The sequence below is a fragment of the Macaca mulatta genome, chromosome 10 (genome assembly GCF_049350105.2).
Source record: "Macaca mulatta isolate MMU2019108-1 chromosome 10, T2T-MMU8v2.0, whole genome shotgun sequence".
NCBI classification, from domain to species: Eukaryota; Metazoa; Chordata; class Mammalia; order Primates; family Cercopithecidae; genus Macaca; species Macaca mulatta.
The window spans coordinates 80,693,562-80,713,780 of NC_133415.1; the positions used below are offsets into that span (position 1 = coordinate 80,693,562).

The following is a 20,219-nucleotide window of genomic DNA, read 5'->3' on the forward strand; positions in this document are numbered from 1 at the left end:
TTTTTGGAGCTGCTGCTTCCTTAAGCCTTTCCTTTAGACTCACATGTATAGCTACCTCCTGCCATGACATGTCCATCTTGCCCAGAGCCATACTCTGAGACTTTACAGACATCAGGAACTAGGTAATAAATATATACCTGAAGCATTGAGAGATGGTATTGAAGACAGTATTGTTTAATTTCCTTTTTATTTGTCTCTAATTCAGCCCCTCTAGACTGTCAGCTTCATGAGGGTCATTTGCAGGCTTGTTCACCACCATACCCCACCATCCAGTACAGTGCTAGACCTTGAGCCTCATAATTGTAAAAGGATGGGTGTTTGTGGTTCCACTCACTTTCCTTTTCTTCACATTATTGGATTCTTTTCAAGCCACCTTAATCTGCCTTTGTTTGATCCCACATGTTTTGGTAAAGATTTTTTCGAAAGGTGAAGATTTTTCTGACCCCTATTCTTAAGCCACCTGAAAGTATTCCAAGATGAATCATTTTCAGAAATTAACAGCCTCAATAATCTGTGCTGTTTGATTATCTCAATTACAAGATGTTGGAATTCAAGTAAGGGTACTTGATGCTGAGACCTGTTTCTTTCACAGAATTGCTTAGCTTGGTTTCTGGCACAAAACTGGTCTGAGCTGCGTCCTTCTGCTTAATCATCAGGGTTTTGCTGAGGAGGGGCAAATTATTGGCCTCTTTGCTCCCCATAGTACAGTACAGCTGATAAGAGCCTCCTTTGCCTTGCAGGAATCGATAGCAGGTACAATGAAGGCTGCAGAGAGCTGGCAAATTATCTTCTATTTGGTTTGTACAATCAGAATACCAGTGATTTTGAGAAAACGGGATTTTCTGAAGAAGTGCTAGATGGTAAGTATATATTGGTAAACTCTGTGTGATAGAAGAGTAAGAGGTTTATTTATTTGGATCCTTATTTTATGGTGTGCTTACAGAAAAAAATTTAAAATAGTCCAAAGTCCCAGTAAATGTTTGCTTTTTAAAGAATGAAAAAGCACAGCATTTTTTCTTTGTTGATACATTTAGTAGCAACAAGTAGTTTTCAGAATATATTTACTAATTCAGCTTTAGAGAAACAAACATCAGTGTTTGGCTTTATCTCTTTTTGGCAAAGTACTGGTTTTCCTCTTTATTGCCCATTGCCTCTACATGCTAACGGTTCAGATTATATGGTGTTGTCCTGTGAAAGCACCTTCAATCATGAGGTAAGGATGGGCCTGCAGGCATCTCCTACGAGGAAGACTTCTTGTGGCTTATTATCCGAGGAACAAAGGCTCTTTGTCCTGTTGTCTTTGGGAATTATTTTCTCTGTGACTTTAATTCATGAAGATGCCTGTGACTACAATGCTGGATTTCTGTTTATATTCCCCTTTCCTTAGCACTGAGACACTCTGCCTGTGTTGATGCTGCTGGGGGCTATTGCCCTGGATCTATCTCTGATATCACATATTTAGAATCATGTCTTGTATGCCAGATGGGTCAGGAGACATTGGGATAGACAAAATAAAAATGGACAAGAGACATTTCTGTGAGGCAGCTGGGGGAGGCATGAAAACAAACATCTGATGTGAAAGAATATTGCTATGTGTCTAGTGCAGTAGTTTTCAACTGGAGGCAGTTTTGTCCTGCAGGGGACATTTGGCAATGTCTGAAGACATTTTTGATTGTCAAAACTGGGTAGGGGATGCCACTGGCATCTAGTAGATAGAGGCCAGAGATGATGCTAAACATCTACAATGCACAGAACAGTCACCCAGAACAAGGAATTCACTGATCTAAACTGTCAGTAGTGCCGGGGTTGAGAAATCCTGGTCTAGCGTATATGAAAATTCTTCTCTGGTTAAGTCCTTAGTAGTGTTTATTCTTGTAGACTGATTAAAGGTTTCCTTTTTATTAGGAAGTGCAAAAAGAGTAGACTGAAATTACTCCTTCTTTTACATTTTTTTCAATTCAAATTTGGTTTCCGATTTTGATTACAAAATATTTTTTTCCTTACGTTATACAACATCTGCTGGTTTAGAAAAGAGTAATCTTGGCAGCTCGTACCAGCCACACATTTCACCACAGCCGAGATTGCTAAGGACATTACGGTACTGAAATTAAGGAAATAGTTTAAATTCTCAAAGATGTGCTTTTTTGCTTATTTTTGTTTTTGTCTTCTTTTCTTTTTGAAACAGAGTCTTGCTCTGTTGCCCAGGCTGGAGTGCAGTGGTGTGATCTTGGCTCACTGCCACCTCCGCCTCCTGGGTTCAAGAGATTCCTCTGCCTCAGCCTCCCAAGTAGCTGGGATTATAGGCATGCACCACCACGCTCAGCTAATTTTTGAATTTTTAGTAGAGACAGGGTTTCACCATGTTGGCCAGGCTGGTCTCCAACTCCTGACCTCAGGTGATCCCGCCTCGGCCTCCCACAAAGTGCTGAGTTTATAGCTGTGAGCCACTATGCCTAGCCTGTTTTTATCTTTTTGCCTGGCACAGTGGGTGCTTAGGAAATTAGGATTTTCCTACAAATTAATAAATTTGTTTGTACAAGTAGCTGGAAAGCAGAGATCACCAGATTTCTACATTTTGATCTCATATGAGAGGGGGAAAGGCCAACATGAATTTATTTCTAAAAGCAACTTTTATTTATTTATTTATTTTGAGACAGAGTCTTGCTCTATCACCCAGGCTGGAATGCAGTGGCGTGATCCTGGCTCTCTGGTGGCTGGATCACTTGAGCTCAGCAGTTAGAGACCAGCCTGGGCAACATGGCAAAACCCTGTCTCTACAAAAAAATACAAAAATTAGCCAGGCGTGGTGGTGCTCACCTGTAGCCCCAGCTTCTTGTGGGGCTGAGGCAGGAGGATTGCTTGAGCCTGGGAGACAGAGGTTGCAGTGAACCTATATCATGCCACTGCACTCCAGCCTGGGAGTGAAACCCTGTCAAAAAAAAAAGAAAGAAAGATCTTAAGACTAACCAAATTGCTATTGTATAGCAGTGAGATACATCATGTAACAGATAACAGACAGTGAAAGAAATGTAAGTATTTTATCCTAAAATATATTCCTTTGACATATTTTAAAATGGTGCTGTAAAGCTATATCTTGTCAGGGAAATCTACATTATGTAGAGAATCCTTTCCCTTTCCAGGTCTTTTCCTGATCCAGGGGAGATCAACTAAGAGTCTGGTCCCTTTTTAAGTCTGATAAACATTTACCTTCTATTGTTGCTGAAGCCTGCTACCTGGAGGCTTCACCTGCATAATAAGAACCTTGGTCTCCACAATCCCTTATCTTAGCCCAGACATTCTGTTGATTCCAGGTCTGTATTTATTTTTATTTTTATTTTTATTTTTTGAGACAGAGTCTCACTCTGTCGCCCAGTCTGGAGTGCAGTGGAGCAATCTTGGCTCACTGCAACCTCCGCCTCCCAGGTTCAAGTGACTCTCCTGCATCAGCCTCCTTAGTAGCTGGGATTACAAGTGCATGCCACCATGCCCGGCTAATTTTTGTATTTTTTTTTTTTTTTTAGTAGAGATGGGGTTTCACCATGTTGGTCAGGCTGGTCTCAAACTCCTGACCTCGTGATCCACCTGCTTCACCCTCCCAAAGTGGTAGGATTACAGGCGTGAGCCACCGCGCCCAGCCCTGATTCCAGGTCTTTAGATAATAAAACTTAACTGTTTCAACCAATTGCCAATCAAAAAATCTTTGAATCTACCTGTGACATGAAAGGACCCTTTCACACCCAACCCCGACTTTCTGGACCAAACCAAATGTACACTTTACATGTGTTGATTGATGTCTGCTGGTAACTTCTGTTTCCCTAAAATGTGTAAAATCAAGCTGTTATCCAACCACTTTGGGTGCATGTTCTCAGGACCTCCTGAGGCTATGTCACGGGCATGTCTTTAATTTAAACTTGGCAAAATAAACTTCAAAATTGATTGAGACTTGTCTCAGATACTTTTTGGTTTATAAGGCACAGTGTTTAATTAAATAATTTTCAGTTTAGAGTTTTGTTACATTGTCTCTGAAGGAGTTTCAATGGTTTTACTAATTATGTGGGCAGAAAATATCTAAAGGAAATGCTTTTGACAGTCTTGTGTTTTGATTTTGGTTTTTTTTACAGATGTAATTATATTGATTAAATCAGATAGCGTCCATCTGTACTGTAATCCTGTAAACTTTCGCTATCTCTTACCTTACGTGGCACATTGGAGAAATCTGCATTTCCACTGCATGACCGAAAATGAGGTAAGAAGAAAAGAGAAGACAGGCACCCAGAGACACTCTAAGAATATTCTGTAAGGAAAGTGTTGATCTGAAATAGGATCGGCAATCAAATTGCAGAGTGTGATTATACAAAAAAGGTTATCTGTTTGAAGTGGAGAATTTCTTTTTTTTTTTTTTTTTTTTTTTTGAGACGGAGTCTCACGCTGTTGCCCAGGCTGGAGTGCAGTGGCGCGATCTCGGCTCACTGCAAGCTCCGCCTCCTGGGTTCACGCCATTCTCCTGCCTCAGCCTCCTGAGTAGCTAGGACTACAGGCGCCCGCCACCGCGCCCGGCTAATTTTTTGTATTTTTAGTAGAGACGGGGTTTCACTGTGGTCTCGATCTCCTGACCTTGTGATCCGCCCGCCTCGGCCTCCCAAAGTGCTGGGATTACAGGCTTGAGCCACGGCGCCCGGCCTTGAAGTGGAGAATTTCATATTTCATTTTGAGGCTACCTTATAAATTGTATGCCTGTGGAGTCAAAAGGAGGCTATTCAAATTGGGACCTAGTAGTAAGTTTATGAACTTACTTCTTGCCTGCTTCTTCGTCACTATCCAGAACCCCTTCTCTTAGGGGATTAGTGCCTAGGGACTGCCCTGGGAGAATTTTTTTTTTTTTTTTTTGTGGGGTACAGAGTCTCGCTTTGTCGACCAGGCTAGAGTGCAGTGGCACAATCTCGGCCCACTGCAACCTCCTCCTCCCAGGTTCAAGCAATTCTCCTGTCTCAGCCTCCCGAGTAGCTGGGACTACAGGCGCCTGGCTAATTTTTTTATTTTTAGTAGAGATGGCGTTTCATTATATTGGTCAGACTAGTCTCAAACTCCTGACCTTGGGTGATCCGCCCACTTCAGCCTCCCAAAATGCTGGGATTACAGGCGTAAGCCACCATGCCTGGCCCTGTGGGAGAATTTTTTTAAGCTTTCTGACATTCTTGTGTTTGAATGTCTTGGTATCTGTTTTTCTTTCCCTTTGGGCCCTTTTCAAGGGTTTGACTGGAAATCAAGTTGGGATTTGAGATTTAGGATTTCATGAAAGTTGTGACCTAATATTGGTCAAGAACACTTCTTCCCATATGAGGTTTTGGTGGATTTTTGGGGGGGTTATCTCTTGCAATTGGGTTTCCTGATCCATTTTCAGTTGATTTTCGGGTGTAATATGAAATAAGGGAATGACAAGTCTTTCTGACTAGCAAATGAAAAAGATTGGCTTTGGAAACACCTTGGGTGCAGTCCTCTGTAAATGTCATTTGGGACAACTCTGATTGATAAAATGCAGAGAAAATATGGGACTTTGTGTGATACCTCTTCAGAGCTTATTTTTCGTTTGATATCTCTCTTTAGTATGAAGATGAGGAAGCTGCAGAAGAATTTAAAATTGCCAGCTTTGTGGACATGGTTCGAGACTGTAGTAGAATTGGCATTCCTTACAGCTCCCAAGGTGAGTATCTGACAGCAAGCCTTCTAGAACCTTGCTTAGATGGTGTGTGAATTAAACATCACTGCTTTTCCTTTCATTGGAGGCATTCAGCTGAGAAACCCCTTCATCTATTTTTACCAAAGATATCAAGCAGAATTAAGTATGGGGACTTTTCTATGTAAGCTTGTATTAAGTACTGTGAAGTTTCTGCAGCAACACAGCAGGCTGCCTAAAATCAGGTAGAAGAACTGATACAGAATTTAGCACAATTGACATGTCTGTATCATTTACTGTACAAAGAGTATAGTATAGATGTGGGGGCATCTTGGTAATAAGAAAGAGGGGTTTTGATAACTTCTAAAAAGATATGCTGACGTGTTTTTAAATGATGTGTAATATACAGGAGAAAAACGATCAAGTTTAACAGGGCTTATATTGTAACAACAACAAAAAGAAAAAACCTTGCACATTGAAGCTATTGTTACAAGAAAGGAGCATTTTTGATTTAGTAGTTTTCCCTTGAGGAAGTTGATTGGCTGTGTTTCTTAAGGGAAAGGAGCCAAGTTTGGTTCTGTTAATAATTATTCCGACTGAATGATGCAAGTCAGATGTAATAGACTACTCTTATTTTTTACTTAATTACTCAGGAAACTGGAATGTTACAATATACTGTAGAGAAATCTGAATGTAACTTGTTTATAGTTTGAATTTTCCTTGGCTTTCATTTTGTATTTCTAGTTTCAATTTCTAACCATTTTATCTGTTTGAATTTTATTTTGCTAGGTGAGGCCCTGGTGACCACGTGAGAAATGATACCTGTCTAACCATGTTAGATCAGGTTTAGACTGTTGTATTCAGGATGGTATTTGATATGTATTGTTGTATTTGATTCTTCTAGGTCACTTGCAGATATTTGATATGTTTGTGGTGGAGAAATGGCCAATTGTACAGGCCTTTGCACTTGAGGGCATTGGAGGAGATGGATTTTTTACCATGAAATATGAGGTACGTATGAAAAGCAGTATGCCAGTTTTTGTCTGCCACTGGGCGGTTTTTATGAAGAACCCTTGTGGGTGTGCATTATTATGACACCAAAAAGCTGGCAGTTACTTCTCAAGGGCATGGAGCAAGTTAAAAGACTTGAAATGGAAAATAGTTGCTGCTAAAGGCTAGTCCCAGACTGAGGTCCTGTGTCCTTCTTGGAGTTTTCTCCGTCCTTCCTCTCCCTTACCCCATTCTGAGCTAACTGTTGTTCCTGTCTACTCCTGTAGCACCCTAGATTGACTTCTCCTACAGATTTTATGATCCTGTTACTACACATTTGTCACACTTGCACACCAGCCCACCCACCCTGGTCTTTGTACTGGAGGCTTCTTAAGTACAAAAACATAACTTTGTTGTTGTTTGTATGTCAGAAATTTATATAATTTATATAAATTGAGAACTATTCAAGAGCAATGAAAGGGACAGTGCAGAATTTGGGTAAGGGCAATGTACTAGAGGAATGGAAAGATTAGCTTTTGTGGTAAGAACAGTGTCTTTTATTTCAGCATTCCTTGCATCTAGAAAATGACCGGTAAATATTTCTTAAGTGAGTCTGGGACAGGGGGTGGTCCAGAGTACAGATTAAGGAAAATGGCCTGATAGGTTAGCAGCATTACCACGAGTATCTATGTGCCTCCATGGGATCCTCACTGAAATGACCTGCCCAGTACAGGAAACCAGGGAAGGGGAGCATTGTCATGCTAGAAGTGGGGACATCCTGTTAGGGAGAGAGTAAGTGGGTCCCTTAGAAGCAAGGCACAGAGCTAATTTCTACCCCTCTGAGAAGTACTGGCATCCCTAGCAGATGACTGGAGGCTTGCCTGGGAGAACCACATCACATCCTCTGAAATGGAGCAGCATGGGCTGTGGGGCTGAAGGGAAGCATACCACTTGGACTCCACTTTTCTTTTTCCAAAATCACAGTATTCTCACATTGACTACAAGTAGCAGAACATCCACAAGGCTGTGGAAGCTGCCCCTACTGGGAATTAATGCTCTCTAACTTAGAAGAGTGGGGGCTTGAAGGGAGGCAGGCCATAGGGGTTAGAGAAGAAACTTAATATTTTTATAATATTAATAATGGTAATATTTATTTTTAATTAATTATATGAACTAGGTCTGAGTACCTACTATATGCCAGGTACTGTTCTAAGCACTTTATGTGAATTGACTGATCTCATTCTTATAGTAACCCTCTGAGGTAGGTCCTATTTTACATCCCCATTTAAGACTGATTAAATGAATTTCCCGATTTCACACAGCTACAGAAAGGCAGAGCTGGGGCCAGATCCAGATGGTCTGGTTTCAGAGCCTGTGCTCCTCACCCCTGGGCTGCAGCTAGAATCACATTGGAAGAAGTGCACTGGGAGGCTACATAGTTGGTATAACCCAAATGAGAGAGGTTTTCTGACCTTAAGGTGCGTCACACTGTGAAGTCACATTCAAAAAGAGTGTTATCTCCTTCCAAAAAAAAAAAAAAGCCTTTGAAAAGTAATGTAGATCTTTACATTAGGATGGTGTTTTTAGGAAATGGGATGGGCCATGAAGAGGAAATGGTACACATCATAAAGGAAGAGTTACTATAGGTCTTCTCTAGGTCCCTCTCTCCACATCCTGCCCTTTTCTGTAGCTGCTCCTTTTTATTTTCAGATACTTCCTTTTGTCTCCATCTCATTCTACCCCACCTCAGTCTTCTTCTTTCCCCTGCCCTTCCCAGTACTTTGAGGTGTGGAGCAGTTTGGCCTATAGATGTGCTCTGCCAATACCCTCTCTACTCCACTCTGATGGCCTGATGACTGCCTGAGTCAGAAAGGCTCTTACTTCCTTTGCAGGCTAAGAGAAGGAGAGCTATACTTATAGCTTAATTTTTAAAAACTTGTGTTTTATTATATGGCCATACCCAGAAGAAAGTCGTTAGCCCAGATATGTTTTGTTCCTCATGTGGTAGGTGCCAGCATGAGAAAGAAAGCCAAGCCCAGACACAGCTTTTACTTGGCATTTATGCTGGGCCAAACTGAGTCATCGATACAGATAATTATTTCTTCCTGGGAAGCGGTACAGGGAAGTTCCTCTGCTAAGGCATTTTCTGCCTCTAACTTCCTTCTTCTTACTCTCCCACTGCTGGAACTGTGATCTGGTAATGTAAATTTACATCAACCAGGTCCACAAGGAGAGGATTCTAATAGCAAACTTCTAAATAATGAGTAACCAGTGAGCATTCATTCATCTGTTTATGGACAAATAGATCTTCATATTGAAAGCTGGAATAAGAATTAGGAAAAGGGTCAACAAAATGTAAGAAAGAGACCACAGCATATTAGATGCAGGGATAGATCAGCATGCTTTAAAAAAAGATTTTCTTCAAGGAACAAAATAAATAATTGAGAAAATGTCTCTTTTTGGTACTTTTTAGGAACAAAATTTATTTAAAAAATGAGATCTATCAATGAGGTGAGCAGTCAGAATTAAAAAGGGAGATGGAGGACATATAAGAAAAGATTGTAGGAAGTCTCAGAATTTATTAGTAGAATGAAAACTTGCATTAAAAAATAGATATCAAATTTAATACCCTTAAAAAATCTGATCAGTTGACACACTTGAAAAGCTTTTCCAGAATACAGAGGAAGGGGCCAAGTAGATTAAATCAATGGGGAAGATGATGATGAAGTGGAGAGTAGAGAATGGAAATTGGTGATATTGAAAGGAAAGAATTAAATTGAAGGTTGTTATGTAATAGTCTGTACCTCCCTCTACCACTCTCCTCTCCCCTCAAGTGACAAGCAACCAGACATTTGCAGATGCCACCTCCACCCTAGGAAAAACAAAGAACAGATCTGGGTGGAGGTTCTGTAAAAAAACTGAAAAGGGCCTGGTGAGTGGCTCACACTTGTAATGAAGCCTAGCACTTTGGGAGGCCAAGGCGGGAGGATCACTTGAGGGCAGGAGTTCAAGACCAGCCTGGCAACAAAAAGTTTTTAAAAATTAGTTGGGCACGGTTGGGCGTGGTGGCTCATGCGTGTAATCCCAGCACTTTAGGAGGTGGAGGTGGGTGGATCATGAGGTCAAGAGATGAAGACCATCTTGGCCAATATGGTGAAACCCCATCTCTACTAAAAATACAAAAATTAGCTGGGCGTGGTAGCAGGCACCTGTTACCCCAGCTACTCAGGAGGTTGAGGCAGGAGAATTACTTGAACCCAGGAGGCAGTGAGCCAAGATTGTGCCACTGCACTCCAGCCTGGGTGACAGTGTGAGACTCCATCTCAAAAAAAAAAAAAAAAAAAAAAATTAGCTGGGCACAGTGGCATGTGCCTACAGTTCCATCTACTTGGGAGGCTGAGGCCAGAGGATAGCTTGAGCCCTGGAGCTCCAGGCTGCAGTGGGCTGATTGAACTACTGCACTCCAGCCTGAGCAACAAAGTGAGACCCTGTCTCAAAATAAATAAGTAAAAATTAAATAAATAAACTGAAAGGCAAGACGAAACAAAAAGATTTCATTGGCTAGTGTAGTTTTTGCTTCCTGAGAGAGTAAAGCTGTTCGCATTTTGGCATGTAGAATATAAGGGGATGGAGACCCAGTAATAGAAGCTCTGCTTATCAGTTATCAGGAACATACAGCTTCCAGTTAACCTTTTCATTGCCTCATTTCAAAGTACGAATAGGAAGCCAAAGATCACCAGACATTTGATTAAACAGCAATAACTCAAAAGAAAAAGATCAAGTTTTTTTTTAAAAAACCAGTTCATTAAGACCCAAAGATAATTTAAGGTATAGAAGAAAAGACATAAAACCCTTTTTGGATGCCCAGAAAAATGTAAGATTTCACAACCATAGGACAAGTGAATGTTGTAATAACTGAATGTGTGGAAAATACGAGCTCTAGAAAATCATAATTGATGAAATCAATAGAGGGGTGGAAGGTAAAGTTAGGAAAGTCTTTAGAAAGGTAGAATAAAAACATCACAGTTATAGAAAATATGAGAAAAAACTTAAAAGACTTTAACTTTAAAAGTTAACTTTAGGCCGGGCTCGGTGGCTCACACCTGTAACCCCAGCACTTTGGGAGACCAAGGTGGGTGGATCAGCTGAGGTCAGGAGTTCAAGACCAGTCTGGTCAACATGGCGAGACCCCATCTCTACTAACGACAGAAAAATAGCTGGGTGTGGTGGCACATGCCTGTAGTCCCAGCTACCTGGGAGGCTGAGGCAGGAGAATTGCTCAAACCCAGGAAGTGGAGGTTGCAGTGAGCTGAGATCGCACCACTACACTCCAGCCTGGGTGACAGAGCGAGACGCCATCTCAAAAAAGAAAAAAAAAAAGTTAACTTTAAATGTTAAAAGACCGATCTAAGAATTCTAATATCCAATGAGTAGAATTTCTAGAAAGAGGAGGCAGGGATACCATAAGGAAAGAAATCTTTTTAAAAAATAAACATTTCCAATCAAAAAGAGAAATAAAAGCTTTTAAATTAAATCACTTAGGTATGAATGGGAAGAGGAAAAAAAAAAACCTTAATCTGTCCGTGACATTTCAGACACTAAGGATAAAAGAAAATCTTTTTTTTTTTTTTTTTTTGAGATGGAGTTTCACTCTCGTTGCCCAGGCCGGAGTGCAATGGCACAATCTTGGCTCACTGCAACCTCTGCCTCCCGGGTTCAAACGATTCTTCTGCCACAGCCTCCCAAGAAGCTAGGATTACAGGCATGCACCACCATGCCTGGCTGATTTTGTATTTTTAGTAGAAATGGGGTTTCACCATGTTGGCCAGGGTGGTCCCAAACTCCTGACCTCAGGTGATCTGCCTGCCTCAGCTTCCGAAAGTGCTGGGATTACAGGCATGAGCCACCTGTACCCAGCCTGGATGAAAGAATATCTTTAAAAGCTTCCAGGAAGGTGGTCAGTAAGGTTGGCCAAAAAAGAAAAAAAAAAGCTTCCTGGAAGAAAAAACAAGTCACCCACCACAAAACAACAAAAACTGGTTCCCAAACCAACAAACCCCCCCCCCAAAACAAAAACACAACCACAAACAAAGTAATGAAACAATGGTCTTCAAGAAACTAGGCATCAGGCAGTGAGGAATCCTGATTCCCTGAGTGATGGAAACAATCAAGGTGAGCCCCGTGATGGTACTAGCTTATTACTTTGAGAAAGTTTGCAGACACAGCATAGAGAAGAGAGTACCCAGGTGGAGCCCAGTGCACTCCCTGAGTTAGGAGATGCAGCTGGGAGTCTCGGGAGACCAAAGCAGTTAGAGTACTAAAGAGGAAAGAACCATCCAAAGATTCCCCTTTCCCTAGTCAGTACTCAGCAGAGTATTGATCCATGTTGTCATGTATGTGGTAACTACTCAAAGTCAAGAGAAGCCTGTCTGAAAGGATTCGAGGATAGTGCCTGATGTGTGTGTTCAGGGCTGAGAACAGTGCCTGTTTTCACCAGTTAGACTGGAAAAACACATACAGGCCTATCTTAATTTATTGTGCCTTGGTTTGTTGCACTTTGTAGATATTGCATTTTTTTTTTTAACAAATTGATCGTGTGTGGCAGCCTGCATCCAGCAAGCCTGCTGGCTCCATTTTTCCAACAGCATGTGCTCACTTTGTGTCTCTGTGTCACATTTTGGTAATTCTCATAATATTTCAAGCTTTTTTATTATTGTTATATCTGTTATGATAATCCATGATGAGTGATCTTTGATGTTACCATCGGAATTGTTTTGGGACGCCACAAACAGCACCCATATGAAATGATGAACTTAATAAATGGGTGTGTTCTGACGCTTCACTGGCTGTTCCCTCATTTTTTGCTTTCTTCTCTGACTTCCCTATTCCTTGACCGTAACAATATTGAAATTAGGCCAATTAATAGCCTTTATTGTAACCCCAGCACTTTGGGAGACCAAGGTGGGCGGATCACCTGAGGTCAGGAGTTCAAGACCAGTCTGGTCAACACGGCGAGACCCCGTCTCTACTAACAGTAGAAAAATAGCCGGGTGGCCAATAAAGGTTCAAGGGAAAGGAAGAGTCACAATTATCTCATTTTAAATCAAAAGCTGGAAATGGTTAAGCTTGGTGAAGGAGGCATGTCGAAAGCCAAGACAGGCTGAAAGCTAGACCTCTTGCACCAAACTGCTAAGTTGTGAATGCAAAGGAAAAGTTCTTGAAGGAAACTAAAAGCACTACTTCAGTGAACACAAATTATAAGAAAGTGAAACAACCATATTGCTGATATGGAGAAAGTTTGAGTGGTCTGGTTAAAAGATCAAACCAACCATAACATTCCCTTAAACCAAAGCCTAATCCAGAGCAAAGCCCTAATTCTCTTTAATGTAAAGCCTGAGAATGTTGAGGAAGCCGCAGAAGAAAAGTTTAAAGCTAGCAGAGCTTGATTTATGAGGTTTAAGGAAAGAAGCTGTCTCTATAACATAAAAGTGCAAGATGAAGCAGTAAGTGCTGATTTAGAAGCTGCAGCAAGTTATTCAGAAGATCTACCTAAGATACTTGATGAAGGTGGCTACGCTAAACAACAGATTTTCAGTGCGGACAACAGCCTTGTATAAGAAGATGATGCCATCTAGGACTTTCCTTTTTATTTTATTTTTTTATTTTTGAGACAGAGTCTCGCCATGTTGCCCAGCCTGGAGTGCAGTGGTGTTATCACGGCTCACTGCAGCCTTGACCTCCCAAACTCAAGCCATCCTCCCACCTCAGCCTCCCAACTAACTGTGACTACAGGGGTACACCACCATGCCCAGCTAACGTTTCTATTTTTTGTGGAAATGGAGTCTCACCATGTTGCCAGGGCTGGTCTTGAACTCCTGGGCTCAAGTGATCCTCCCACCTCGGCCTCCCAAAGTGCTGGGATTACATGTGTGAGCCACAGCGCCCAGCCTGTAGGACTTTCATAAATAGAGAGAAGTCAGTGCCTAGCTTCAAAGGACAGCCTGACTCTCTTGTTAGGGGCCAATGCAGCTGGTGACTTTTAAGTTGAAGTCATTGCTCATTTACCATTCTGGAAATCTTAGGGCCCTTAGGGATTATGCTAAATCTACTCTGTGCTCTTTAAATGGATCACCAAAGCACATCTGTTTACAGCATGACTTACTGAATATTTTAAGCCCACTGTTGAGTCCTACTGCTCAGAAAAAAAGATTCCTTTCAAATATTACTGCTGATTGACAGTGCAGCTAGACACCAAAGAGCTCTAATGGAGGTATACAAGAGAATTAATGTTGTTTCATGCCTACTAATGCAACATCCATTCTGCAGCCCATGGATCAAGGAGTCATTTCGACTTTAAAGGCTTATTACTTAAGAAATACATTTTGTTAGGCAATAAACTCCTCTGATGGATCTGGGCAAAAAAAAAAAAAAAATGGAAAGCCTTCTCAAAAAGATTCACCAATCTAGATGACGTTAAGAGCATTCATGATTCATAGGAGGATGTCACAATATTGACATTAACAGGAGTTTGTGAGAAGTGGATTCCAGATCTCATGAATGACTTTGAGGCGTTCAAGACTTCAGTAAAGGGAGTCACTGCAGATTTGGTAGAAATAGCAAGACAACTAGAGTTAGAAGTGGAGCCTGAAGATGTGACTGACTTGCTGCAATCCCATGTTAAAAACTTGAAATGGATGGGGAGTTGCTTCTTCTGGATGAGTAAAGAAAGTGGTTTCTTGAGATGGACTCTACTCCTGGTGAAGATGCTGTGAACATTGTTGAAATGTCAACAAAGGACTTAGAATATTCCGCAAACTTAGTTAATAAAGCAGTGGCATGGTTTGAGAGGATTGACTCCAATTTTGAAAAAAGTTCTACTGTGGGTAAAATGCTAGCAAGGCCAGGCATGGTGGCTCACGCCTGTAATCCTAGCACTTTGGGAGGCCAAGGTGGGCGGATCACTGAGGTCAGAAGTTCAAGACCAGCCTGACCAACATGGTGAAACCCTCTACTATAAATACAAAAATTAGCTGGGTATGGTGGTACGCACCTGTAATCCCAGCTACTCAGGAGACTGAGGCAAGAGAATCGCTTGAACCCAGGAGACAGGTTGCAGTGAGCCGCGATCACGCCCCTGGTCTCCAGCCTGGGCAACAGACCAAGACTCCTCCTAAAAATAAATAAATAAATAAAACGTTATCAAATAGCCTGACATATTATAGAGAAGTCTTTTGTGAAAGTAAGAGTCAACTGATGCGGCAAAACTTCATTGTTGTCTTATTTTAAGAAATTGCTGCTGGCACAGTGGATCATGCCTGTAATCCTAGTACTTTGGGAGACTGAGGCAAGAGGATCACTTGAGACTAGGAGTTCAAGATCAACCTGGGCAACATAACATGATCCCATCTTTACAAAAACAGATTTTTGTTTTAATTAGTTGGCATGATGGTGCACCTGTAGTTCTAGCTACTCAGGAGGCTAAGCCGAGAGGATTGCTTGAGAAGGAAGCAGTCTTTCTGGAGGATTGCTCCAGAAGTCAAGGCTGCAGTGAGCTATGATTGCGCCACTGCACTCCAACCTGGGTGACAGAACGAGACTCTATTTCAAAAAAACGAAAAGAAGGAGAGAGAGAAAGAGAGGAAGGAAAGGAAAGGAAAGGAAGGGGAGAGAAAGGGATTGCCACAGCCTCTCAACCTTCAGCAGCCAACACCCTGATCAGTCAGCAGGCATCAATATGGAGGCAAGACCCTCCACCAGCAAAATGGTTATGACCCACTGAAGGCTCAGTTGACTGTTCGCATTTTTTAGTAATAAAGTATTTTAAAATTAAGGTATGTACATTTGATTTTTTTAGATGTGTTATTGCTAAAAAAAATAGACTTTAATAGACTATGGTACGTTGTAAACATAACTTTTATATGTACTAGGAAACCAAAATATGTGTGTGACTTGCTTTATTGCATTATTCACTTTATTATAGTGATTTGGAACCAAGCCTGCAATAGCTCTGAGGTATGCCTGTAATTCACTGGGCCCTGGGTAGAGCAGTCAGCAGGATTTTGTCTCAGTAGCAGGGAAAAATCAACCCTGCACTGAGCAGTGGCTTCAGACCTTCCTAATAATTCATAAAAGCAGGACCCCAAAGGATCAAACTGTTTTCTAGTAACTTAACTGCTTTCCAGAACAAAGCATAAGAATATTTATAGGAATACCAAAATATTTAGCACCCAGCAAGGTAAAATTCATAGTGTCTGGCATCCAGAGATCATCAGGCTTTAAAAAAGCAGGAAAACACAATTGATAATGAGGTAATCAGTCTTCAAAATTGGCCTAGAATTGACAGAAATATTAGAAGACAAGGACATTAAAACAGTTATTATAACTGCATTTCATGTGTTCAAGAGGCTAGAGAAAAGACTGAGTCATAGAATATATAAAAAGAGACCCACAACTGGGTGCAGTGCCATGTGCCTGTAGTCTCAGCCATTCAGGAGGCTGAGGCAGGAGGATCACTTGCACCCAAGAGTTCAAGGCCAGCCTGGGCAACATAGCAAGACCGCTGTCTCAAAAACAAAACAAAACAAAAATTCAAACTTCTAGAGATGAAAACTACAGCGTCTAAGATGAGAAATACACTGGATAATAATGAATGTAATAATTGAGAATTTTTTTAAGAGGAAATATACACTAGATGAGATTAATGACAGATTGGATAATGCCAAAGAAAAGATTAGTGAATTTGAAGCCATAGCATTAGAAACTATCCAAGGTGAAGTGCAGAGAAAATAAAGAATCCAAAGTCATAGTCATGAGGACAGCATAAAGACATTTTATGTCTTTTTGTTTTGTTTTGTTTTCCTTTTTGTGGAGAACAGGGTCTCTCTATATTGCCCAGGCGGGTCTTGGACTCCTGGGCTCATACTGTCCTCCTGCTTCTGCCTCCCTGAGAGCTGGGATTACAGGTGTGAGAAAAGTTTGCTTTGCATTAATCTTTTTTTTTTTTCTTTCTTTTTTGAGACGGAGTGTCACTCTGTCACCCAGGCTGGAGAGCAAAGGCACGATCTTGGCTCACTGCAACCTCCGCCTTCTGGGTTCAAGTGATTCTCCTGCCTCAGCCTCCCAAGTAGCTGAGATTACAGGTGTGTGCCACCACACCTGGCTAATTTTTGTATTTTTAGTAGCAAGGGGTTTCACCATGTTGGCCAGGCTGGTCTTGAACTCCTGACCTCAGGTGATCTGCCCGCCTCAGCCTCCCAAATTGCTGGGATTACAAGCATGAGCCACTGTGCCCAGCCTGCATTAATCCTTTCTTAGCTATTGGATAACGTGTTCCACCAAACAAGGTAGTTAACCAAGAAAGAGGAGACAAGTAAACCACAGAGCCAAATCCATCAACTGAGAGCTCCAGGATGATATCAAAGAATGTGAATGTCCAGCCAGAATGAGGTAGAAGAAGAAAGGGAATTTGATAGAGTTTCTGATATGTTTAAATCAGTAGTTCTCAATCGGGGTGAATTTGTCTTCTCCTTCCCCGTAGGCATTTGACAATGTTTGGAAATATTTTTGGTTTGCATTGTGTGGGGGAGGTGTTATAGGCAGCTAGTGAGGGCCTGCAATGCACAGGGCAACCCCACAGAACAAAGAAATATCAAGCCCAAAATGAAAATAGTGTTACTGTTGAGACACCCTGGAGTAGGCAAATTGGATGGGGCTGTTAGAAAAAAACAGAATTGATTTGTAAAAAAAAGTATACAGGTGAAAAAAAATGAAGCTGTTAGTACTTCTAAGAATAATAATAAAGCAAATTGGAATGTAAAATGCACTTAGCCTGCAGTAAATACTATTTACATGGTTTTAACATTGTAAACAATAATTATTAATAAACCACTTCAAGTGACAGCAACGCAAGATGACAGCCACAACGGGCTCACTATTAAAAGTCCCTTGCAATTTCTGACTGTTGGAAGAACTTGAAGAAGGCCAGAAAGGAGTAGGAGATGACACAGTTAGCTGGGGTCTAGAAGATTACGAAGACATGACACTTACAACATGGACAGGGATGATAATTGGGCCTCCAAGAACAATTTATGAAAACTGAATATATAGCCTTAAAATAGAATATGGACCTAAATACTCAGAAACACCCCCCCCCCGTAAGATTTGTAACAAAAAATTAATATGAATGGAGTTAATAGTTTTAATGGAGGGGTGGACGCAAGAGCCATATCAGTGCTATCAAAATGGCAGAATTCATATAGCATCAAAGTTGTCCTGCAAGAGCTTCGGCACCTAATGATGTCTAAAGAAAATATGAAACTCCCTCAGCCACCTGAAGGACAGTGTTAGAGCAATTAATCAAAAAGAAAAACCACAGCCCTTCCCCTTTCCCCCGACATTGAATTTAAGCAGTCTTCATTTTTCACAGTAGTAAATTTTCTAGATATGTCTTGTAGACCTCGGAGTACTGGAAAGGAAGCTCCCATTCAAAGGAAGTTAAGATACTGTAAATGATACTAATTTTTTGTCCATTTGAAATATGTAAGTTGTGCTATAACAAATCATCCTGTCAAGTGTAGCCACTGTCCACGTAGTAGAACTTCTGGGATCAAGAAAGTCTGTTTAAATTGATTCCCATCATAACTGGTGGGGCACATCTAACTCAACTGTGAAAAGACACATCACACAATCACCTTGCTGCTGATTACATGGCCTGGGGTCTCTGCCTTTTCCCCTTATCCTCCCACCTCCCACTTTCCCTGCAACAACAGCCCTCTAGCCTGGAGGGCTTGTTAGAGTAGATGTGAAGGCTTCAGGTCATAGCCTGTGGGACTACTGCTGGGTATGTGGGGTGCTTTGCCTGCACTCCTGGTCTCTTAAAGTCTTAAGTGATGCCCCTTCCAAGCCATCATCCTTTCCCCCACACTCCTTCGCTTCCGCCTTTGGCCAAAGCATAGATTGTAACCCCTCTACTCCCCTCTGAGATTGGCCTTTGGTGAGGAATTCAGAGCTTTCCCCATATCTTCTCTCCCCCACCTTTATCAAGGGGTGCTGTTTTTTATTCCGTCCTCCTCAAGTTGCTTTTTGCACCATCACCACCTAACACCTTCCATGACACTTCCTTGCTTTGGCCAGAAGCCATCAGGTAAGGTTGGAAAGAGTCTTTGACCTCCCTTTGTTTAGTTTTGGAACCGTACTTACTCACTCTCCACCAGCCTGGGAAATGGGTATTGGGTCCTCAGCCCTGCCACTCTGCTGTCATCAGCTGATGCATTGTTTTTAACTCAGGTTTTGATAAGGTGAAAATAATAGTCACCAGGGTTACTCAGACCTGCCAGCTCTCAGAGTCCTTGGTGGTTAAACTTGGAGAAGGGCCACATAAAGACACTTGGAAGCACACATGATCCCTCTGAATTGTTTTACTTTCCTGTAATTGCTTTTGCTTTTAAAAATCGAAGTTTTAAACAGGGCTTTCATTTGGTCATCCTTGCGATCCACTGGGGTCTAGTTTGGAATCTGACAACTGGAACAAAAAGAACCCTGAATCTGGTGCATGCCTTGGTTTTGGTACTGCTGCTGCTTCTCAAGATCCTCAGCAGGGATTAAGAAAGAACCAGGTGTGCACAGCAGATCCCTGAAATTGGCAGGCTTGACCTCCTGGCAGATTGCTTCGTCTTTCCACTTTCTGTTCAGGACCACTAAATGCTGATGCATACCAAAATAAAAGCAATTCATTGTGTAAAAAAATTATTAATAAGCCAAAAAAGTCATTTTATGGTTTTAAATGATGTTAGGATATGTGTGTGTAAACAGTTTGGGGGCCGGGCACGGTGGTTCATGCTTGTAATCCCAGCACTTTGGTAGGCTGAGATGGGTGGATTGCTTGAGCCTGAGAGTTTGAGAAAGAAACAGTTTGGGAATAGGAATGGATGTAGAAGAACTACATCTTTGCCAGAAGTCAATATTTAGTTTCTAAAGAAAATGAAGTGAGTTCTAAGTGGTTGTTTCGTTTTTTAAAAAATTATTTTTTGAAAATGTGGAATGCTTTATGAATTTACGTGTCATCCTTGGAATTTGCATGTCCTCCTTGCACAGGGGCCATGGTAATCTTCTCTGTATCCTTCCAATTTTAATATATGTGCTGCTGAAGGGAGCACCTAAGTGTTTGCTTATGAGGAGTGAGACTAGTCAGGGTTTGTGAAAGGTTGGAGTCGGGGATTACCATTTTTTATTATAAGCCTTTTGTACCATTTGATTTTTAAAGCATGGACATGGATTTTTTGATTAAAATTTTATTTAAAACAAAGGCAAAAAATACACAATATACAAGTCTATATGTGCATGTGTGTGTGTATAAGTATATATGTGCCCATTATTGAAGATAATCGGTACCAAAGTTTCTGAAAAAATAGTTTTCTTGTATGGGAAAACATTATATGTATAGGTCTAATATAATTGATAAAATTTTGATTTATTCTATTCACACTAGTTTACACCAAAAGAGTCATTTCTGAACATCAGAAAATAATTCTGATTGTCCTAATGATATTGACTTAAT

At 41.2% G+C, this 20,219-nt stretch overlaps 1 protein-coding gene, 1 non-coding gene and 1 pseudogene across 6 annotated transcripts in view; 2 read left to right on the forward strand and 1 right to left on the reverse strand.

Annotated features, from left to right (window-relative positions):
• Positions 1-20,219, forward strand: part of DNAAF9 (dynein axonemal assembly factor 9) — a 164,671-nt gene that overhangs the window by 24,105 nt on the left and 120,347 nt on the right. For all 5 annotated transcript variants that reach the window (XM_077948981.1, XM_077948979.1, XM_077948978.1 and 2 more), the window contains 4 exon segments: positions 741-860; positions 4,122-4,246; positions 5,605-5,701; positions 6,579-6,685. In XM_077948981.1, coding sequence (XP_077805107.1) covers positions 741-860; positions 4,122-4,246; positions 5,605-5,701; positions 6,579-6,685 — 449 coding nt within the window.
• Positions 17,574-18,128, forward strand: LOC144332049 (ubiquitin-conjugating enzyme E2 variant 1 pseudogene; annotated as a pseudogene).
• LOC114670741 (U6 spliceosomal RNA) lies at positions 19,710-19,818 on the reverse strand. Its single transcript, XR_003720430.1, has one exon. It is a non-coding gene; the product is annotated as a U6 spliceosomal RNA (small nuclear RNA).